The sequence below is a fragment of the Eimeria acervulina genome, genomic scaffold (assembly GCF_000499425.1).
Source record: "Eimeria acervulina Houghton genomic scaffold, Eah_scaff567, whole genome shotgun sequence".
Taxonomy (NCBI): Eukaryota; Apicomplexa; class Conoidasida; order Eucoccidiorida; family Eimeriidae; genus Eimeria; species Eimeria acervulina.
The window spans coordinates 12,501-19,803 of record NW_013549723.1 but is presented as its reverse complement, the minus strand read 5'-3'; the positions used below and the strand labels follow the sequence as shown (position 1 = coordinate 19,803).

At 45.6% G+C, this 7,303-nt stretch overlaps 2 protein-coding genes across 2 annotated transcripts in view; one reads left to right on the top strand and one right to left on the bottom strand.

Moving 5' to 3' along the window:
• Window positions 1–241: 241 nt before the first annotated feature.
• On the top strand, window positions 242–2,930 carry EAH_00043010 (hypothetical protein, conserved; the record flags this gene model as incomplete). The annotated part of the gene is made up of 6 exons (XM_013395021.1): window positions 242–307; window positions 406–514; window positions 732–792; window positions 943–1,146; window positions 1,955–2,247; window positions 2,841–2,930. Coding segments are annotated over 6 exons (823 nt in total), but the record flags the coding sequence as incomplete, so codon positions are not given.
• Window positions 2,931–3,852: 922 nt separating this feature from the next.
• EAH_00043000 (hypothetical protein, conserved) overlaps window positions 3,853–7,303 on the bottom strand; it is a gene marked incomplete at both ends in the record, with an annotated part of 7,284 nt that continues 3,833 nt past the window's right edge. Inside the window, 3 exons of the mRNA XM_013395020.1 lie at window positions 3,853–3,874; window positions 4,033–4,504; window positions 5,955–7,303. The exon at window positions 5,955–7,303 is cut by the window's right edge and continues 1,797 nt beyond it. Coding sequence (XP_013250474.1) covers window positions 3,853–3,874; window positions 4,033–4,504; window positions 5,955–7,303 — 1,843 coding nt within the window. The remainder of the gene's footprint in view (window positions 3,875–4,032; window positions 4,505–5,954) is intronic.

The window sequence follows — 7,303 nt, the reverse complement described above, 5'->3', positions numbered from 1 at the left end:
CACGCAGCCATCAGGTCCTCACAAACCCTAAACCCTAATTTGTCTCCAAACCCTAAACCCTAATTCGTATCCTAACCCTACACCCTAATCCATCCTTAAACCCTAAACCCTAATATCCCTTCACACCGTAAACCCTCATTGAACAAACCGGCGGTTGCTGCTCTTTATTCCAGATTTAGACTTCAGGGTTTAGGGTTTAGGGTTTAGGGTTTAGGGTTTAGGGTGTTGCTGAGGTGTACAGACACCCGAATATCATTCGCTTTTTGGGGTCTTTTGAAGACGAAGACAATTTAGTGTTTGTTCTCCAGTATGCAAATAGAGGAACGCTGAGACACCGCTTGAGGTGAGGGTTTAGGGTTTAGGGTTTAGGGTTTAGGGTTTAGGGTTTAGGGGTTATATGAGCAGAGCCAGAGGCAACAAAATAAGTAATAAACCTTCTCTGTCTTTTTATCTCTTTTTCTATCTTTTATGCAGAGACGCCGGAGGCCCATTAAGCGAAGAAGAAGCTGCTACTGTGAGGCTTTTTAGCTGCTGCTGCTGCTGCTGCTGCTGCTGCTGCACCATCACCACCACAGCAGCAGGAGCAGCAGCAGTATTACTGTATCACAGCACCAGCAGCATCATAGCAGCAGCACCAACAACAGCAACAGCAGCAGCAGCAGCGGCAAACCTGTGCGTGCAAAGGTTGTGGTTTAGGGTTTAGGGTTTAGGGTTTTGTTCGGGTCCTGCAGTATATAAAACAGATTATCTCCGCCTTGGCTCATCTTCACGCTAATAACATCATACACCGCGGTAATAAACCCTAAACCCTAAACCCTAATGCGGGCAGGCCCTAAACCCTACTGAAGCCTTCTGTGGGAGTGTTGGACAAGGGCAAGGATCGAGTGTCTAGGGTTTAGGGTTTAGGGTTTAGGGTTTAGGGTTTAGGGTTTGTGCGTGCAGATGTCAAGCCTGAGAATATCTTCCTGCACAGCGACGGCCCCTCTGGTCTGCTCGAAGCACCTCTTGCAGCAGCAGCAGCAGCAGCAGCAGCAGCAGCAGGAGAAGCAATGGCAGTAGCAGTAGCAGCAGAGGCAGTAGCAGAAGCAGCAAAAGCAGCAGCAGGAGCAGCAGCAGGAGCTGCTGCTGCTGCTGCTCCTGCACACTGTCTGTTTTCGTCCTGAGTTTAGGGTTTAGGGTTTAGGGTTTCGATATAACCGTCAATAAATAAGGAGACAGCAAAGGAGACAGACGAAAACACAGAGAAAGACAGACAAATAAATAAAGAGACAAACAATGAGACAAATAAAGAGACAGACAAAGAGACAGATAAAGAGACAGACAGATAAAGAGACAGATAAAGATAAAGAGACAGATAAAGAGACAGATAAAGAGACAGATAAAGAGACAGATGAAAAGATAGAGAGACAAAGAGACAGATAAAGAGATAGAGAGATAGACAGACCGATAAAGAGACAGATAAAGAGACAGAGAGACAAAGTGAGAGACACAAAAGGAGGCAGCAAATTGTTTGTTGTTGTTGTCTTCAGCTTCTTATAAAGCCCTCCTCGGGGATTTCGGGTTTTGTTCATCGGTGGGGGGCCGAGAGAAACGCCAGACCTTCTGCGGCACTCTATCTTGTGAGGATTGGGGTTTAGGGTTTAGGGTTTAGGGTTTAGGGTTTAGGGCTTGTGGTTTAGGGTTTTTTGCGGTTTAGGGTTTTTGCTGTTTAGGATTTAGAGTTTAGGGTTTAGGGCTTAGGATGTGCAGTTTAGGGTTTGTGGTTTAGGGTTTGTGGTTTAAGGTTTAGGGTTTAGGGTTTAGGGTCTAGGGTTTTTTGCGGTTTAGGGTTTGTGCTGTTTAGGATTAAGAGTTTAGGGTTTAAGGCTTAGGATTTCCAGTTTAGGGTATGTGGTTTAGGGTTTAGGGTTTGTGGTTTAGGGTTTAGGGTTTAGGGTTTAGGGTTTGTGTGCAGATTTGGCCCCGGAGTTTTACGGGGAGAGCCACGACAGAGGGGCCGATATCTACAGCCTCGGCCTCTGTCTCTGGGAGTCTCTAAAAGGAAGTCACCCCACACAGCAGCAGCAGCAGCAGCAGCAGCAGCAGCAGCAGCAGCAGCAGCAGCAGCAAGGGAGGCAGCAGCAATGGGAACGGGAGCTGGAGCTGGAGCAGCAGCAACAGCAGCAGCAGCAGCAGCAGCAGCAGCAGCGGTTACAGTTTGTGTTTGAGCCGCATATCGCTGGAGACGCACAAGATTTGATTAAGAAGGTCTGCATGCAGTGCATGCAAACAAAGCCCCAAGATGTCCCCTTTATATGCATACGTTTTTATAGTAAATTGTTTGTTTATTTTCTAAATATATATGTATATATGTATATATATATATATCTGTCTATGTCTGCCTCTGTCTCTGTCTCTCTCTGTCTCTCCCTGTCTCTGTCTCTCTCTGTCTCTCTCTGTCTGTCTCTATCTGAGACATATTATACAATGTAAATAATATATATATATATATATAGTTATATATATCATGCGTCCCTTACCTAAACCCTAAACCCTAAGACTGCAAGAGTAGCAGTGCAGAGGTAAAGGGTTTGGGGTTTATTGCTTACACTTCGGGGTTTAGGGTTTAGGGTTTGAGGGTTAAGGGTTTAGGGTTTAGTATTCGCGCTCCAGAATAGGGGGTTTATTAGGGTTTAGTATTCGCGCTCCAGAATAGGGGGTTTAGGGTTTAGGGTTTCGGTTTGAGTGCTTAGGGTTTGGGATTTAGGGTTTAGGGTTTAGGGTTTACGGTTTAGGGTTTGGGGTTTACGAATTAGGGTTTGGGGTTTAGGGTTTAGGGTTTAGGGTTTGTTGGTGCTCAGATGTGCGCTGAAGATCCTGAAGAGCGAATTACTGCTGCAGAGGCTTTGAACCATCCCTGGCTTTGCCGTCTAACAGGAGGGGTTTCCTAAACCCTAAACCCTAAACCCTAATGCAAACCCTAAACCCTAAACCCTAAACCCTAGCGTAAACCCTAAACCGCCGATTGTTCTAAGGGGCTCCGAATTCACTGACTCATTTTTCTGCTTATTTTTTTTATTTTATGACGCAGATAATAATAAAATAAATATAAATATAAATACTCTAATTATTATTTTAATATGTACAAATATATAATAATATATAAATATATATATATATATATATGTTTATAAAGATATTTACAGCTATAAACAAATATATATATATATATATGTATAGAGAGAGAGAGAGAGAAAGCGATGAATATATATATATATAATATATATATATGTATATATATATATATATATTATAAGAAAGAGACAGAGAGACAAATAAAGAGAGAAGAGCGAGACAGAGGGACAAACAAAGAAAGAGAAGATGCAGCAGAAGAATAAATAAATAAATATAAATAAAAAAAATGAATAAATAAATAAAAACCCTAAACCCTAAACCCTAAGGCATCTCGCCAGCTACTAAAGGAGCGTACAGCGACAAAGAAACAAAAATATAATAATATATTATTAATAAATAATTAATCCATTAAAGAAACGCACGAGGGTTTAGGGTTTAGGGTTTAGGGTTTAGGGCTCAAAACCCCAAGAAGAAAACCCTTGAGGGTTTTACTGTTGGGTTTAATTATACCCCTAAAACCCTAAACCCTCACGCATTTTGCATCTTGCTGCTTCTGCTTCTGCTGCGGCTGCTTCTGCTGCTGCTGCTGCTGCTGCTTCTGCTGCAGCAGAAGCAGAAGCAGCAGCAGAAGGAGCAGGAGTGTATGAGGGTTTAGGGTTTAGGGTTTAGTAGAGTTTGGCTGGTGTTGCACGTGAAGAAACAAGGGTTTGCGGTATAAGCTGTATATAATCACCCGAGTTAAGAGGTAATGCACCGATGTCTGAAGCATGGTAGAAGAGATAAAGAAAGAAAGCAATACAAATAGAGGTGTATATACACTTGGCTGCAGCAACAAACCTTATTTCTTTAACCTTTGAAAACTGATCAAAATGAAGCGGCATGCTTAATAATGTCTTTACGCATGAATGTAATGCATACACTACAACTAGTACTCCGAACAACCCGCTGCTGCCGCCCATGTACAGCATAAACAAATTCATAAGAAAAGACTTCGCTGGGGCTATTGCTGCCTCCCACAGCTTGCGCTGCAGCAATGCTACAGCTTCAGGAGAAGGCTGTGCTGCTGCTGCTGTTGGTGCTCCTGCTGTTGCTGCTGCTGCTGCTGCTGTTGCTGCTGCTGATGATGATGAAGACGGTGATACACACGAAGAACTTAAACCCCCTCCAGCTGAAGCACCACCTACAGATTGACCTTCAACACCACGCTGCTGCTGTTGCTGCTGCTGTTGCTGCTGCTGCTGCTGCTGCTCTCTAAGAGACGCAAAATACTCTTTCTCAAGCTGTAAACCTTCTGAAACAAACTCAAAACCAGGTGGCGACTCAACTCCCTCGTAGGGGGCCCCCGGGGCCCCCGGGGCCCCCGGCAGAGAGAAATTCCACGTATGTACGCCTGAAGAACCCATTGAGCAGCAGCAGCAGCAGCAGCAGCAGCGGGGGGAGAGGAAGCTGAAAGGTTGTAGCAGCACGGGGTGTCTAGGCAGCTCAGGAAGAAGAGAGAGGTGGGTATTAAGAAGAGAAAATCAAGAAAAAGAGTTTTAAAGAAATTAAATTTAAATATATGAATTAATAAAATCGAGAAATAAACAAACAAAACGAAGAAAATGAACAGAAAGACGCGAAGATGATCGCAATAAAATAAGAAGGTTAATAGCGCTGTCTGAGGTAAATGCTTTTCTTTAACAATTATATTTAAAAATATATTAAATATATTTTATTTTATTTATTTTTTTATTGTTATTTCATCATTATTTTATTTATTTTATTTATTTTTATCCCTGCAGAGGTTATGCTGCGAAAGCCCCAAGATGTATGCAAACGCATGCATGAGATGTTCTATTAATTTTTTCTTCTTTTCTTTTATTTATTAATTTGTTATATTATTATTAATACATTTGTTTGTATTTATTATTTATCAGCTGCATGCGCTGCTTCTGCTCCCTATACACCCGAATATACTTAATATTTTTTCTTATTATTGTGTCTTTGTCTTGTCTTAATACCCCTCATTAATAGCAGAGACTTTACTTTCTTTCTCTGCAGCTAACCACCAGCTAGGGTTTAGGGTTTAGGGTTTAGGGTTTAGGGTTTAGGGTTACCTGCAGTGTCTTTTCATAAGAAGAGACAATTAATATATTTTCTTTAAAATATTTATTTATGTAGAACTCAGCCTTTGTATCCCCTTAAATAAATAAATAAATAAGACAGACAGATTATAATGCATCTTCTCTGATAAAAAAGATAGAGAGTTAAAACACTTCATAAAACACTGGTATTCATATGCCCAGCAAGTGCAGCTAGCTAGCTAGCTAGCTAGCTAGCTAGCTAGCCAGCTCAGCTAGCTAGCTAGCGGGTATTCCTAAGGTGGCTAGCTTAGCAGGGCTTGGTTATCGTGTCTGTTCATTGCTGGCTAGCTAGGCGTTTGGGTAGCTAGCCAGCTAGCCAGCTAACCACCTCACCTAGCTGTCTAGCTAGCTAGACAACTAGCTAGACAGCTAGCTAGGCAGCTAGCTAGACAGCTAGCTACCCATCCAGTTAGCCAGCTAGTTATGCAGCTAACAAGACATTTAATCATCGCGTCAATATTAGCTAGCTAGCTAACCGCCGCATCAAGAGCTGGCTAGCTACCCAACTAGCCAACTAGCTAACTAGCTAGCTAACCATCGATAGCCAGCTAGCTAGCTTGTCATGCCTAGCAAGCTAGCTAGCTAGCTAGCAACCTAGCTAGCTAGCAAGCTAGCTAGCTAGCTAGCTAGCGATGGCTAGCTAGCTAGCCATCTATGCAGATCTTGAGGAGAACCCGTGCTTTGCACAAGACATTACTTTGCTGATGAGGGGCTGACGCCACAAGAGCTGCCTATACACCTCAGACTGCTGCACCGCTGTTGCAATGCAGATCGCTGCGTTGCGCTGCACCTGCTGCTGCTGCTCAAAATCTAGAGCTTCTGCTGCTGCCTGCAGCAAAGGCGCCAACCCGCTACCCTCCTGCTGTTCTTGCTGCTGCTGTTGCTGCTGCTTCTGCTGCTGCTGCTGCGCAGCACGCAATATACATGTCAGCAGCACCAGAGCATTGCCTAAAGAGCTGAAGATATCTGCTGAGGATTCGGCCTCCCCTGCTGCTGCTGCTGCTGCTGCTGCTGTTGCTGCTGTTGCGCTGCGCCCCTTTGAAATAAGCAGCAGCAAGAGGCGCTGCAGCAGCGGCAGCAGGTCGGCGAGCAGCAGCTGAGGCTCCGTCGGTGCAGCAGGTTTAGATGAGACTGCTGCTGCACCGCCAGCTTCTGCTGCAGCGTTTGCTGCTGCTGCTGCTGCTGCTGCTGCTCTCTGCAGCAGCTGCTGCTGCTGGGCTGAGACGGAAAGCAATCGAATTGCAGCAGCTGCTGCTGCACTCCAACAGCCACACTTCACAGCGTCTCTCAAGACTGCTATTGCTGCTGCTTCAACCTGCAGGACAGCAGCAGAAAAGTCTTGTACTGATTTCACTTGCTGCTGCTGCTGCTGCTGCTGCTGCTGGAGCATGCGAACTGCAACAGCGAGAGAACGCGCGAGAAGCTGCGGAGCTGCTGCTGCTGCTGCTGCACTGCAGTCCACGTTGGCTTTTGCTGCTGCTGCTATCGTCTGCGTAGCTGCAACAGCAGCAGCAGCAGCAAGAGCGACATCAGAGAGACACAAGCCATTCACAAACGAGACAGCAGCAGCTGCTGCTGCTGGTGCAGCAGCAGCGGCAGCAGCAGCAGCAGCAGCATCTGTGCTGAGGTTTAGCAGCAAACCAAACAACTGGTTCAGCAGCAGCAGCCTTTGGTGCCCCGGCGCCATGAACTGCAGCAGCAGCAGCGGCAACCGAGCTGCTGCTGCTGTTGCTGCTCCCTGCTTTCCTGTGCTGCGCTGCTGCTGCTTGTTGCTGCTGCTGCTGCTGGTCAACGCATGCAGCAGCAGAGAGAGCTGATGTGCTGCTGCTTTGCTGCTGCAGATATCCTTTCTTATCTGCTGGTTTTTCGTTAAGTTTGTAAGCAGGTCAAGCTTGCTGCCAACTGCTGCTGCTGCTGCTGCTGCTGCTTCTGCTGCTGCTGCTGCCTCCTCTGCCGTAGGCAGCAACGCATTAAGCAGCGCCTCGCTGTGCTGCTGCAGCTTTTGCTGCAGCAGCAGCTGCTGCTGCAGGGCCATCCGCATGGGTGCTTCAAGGGCGAAGTTGCAG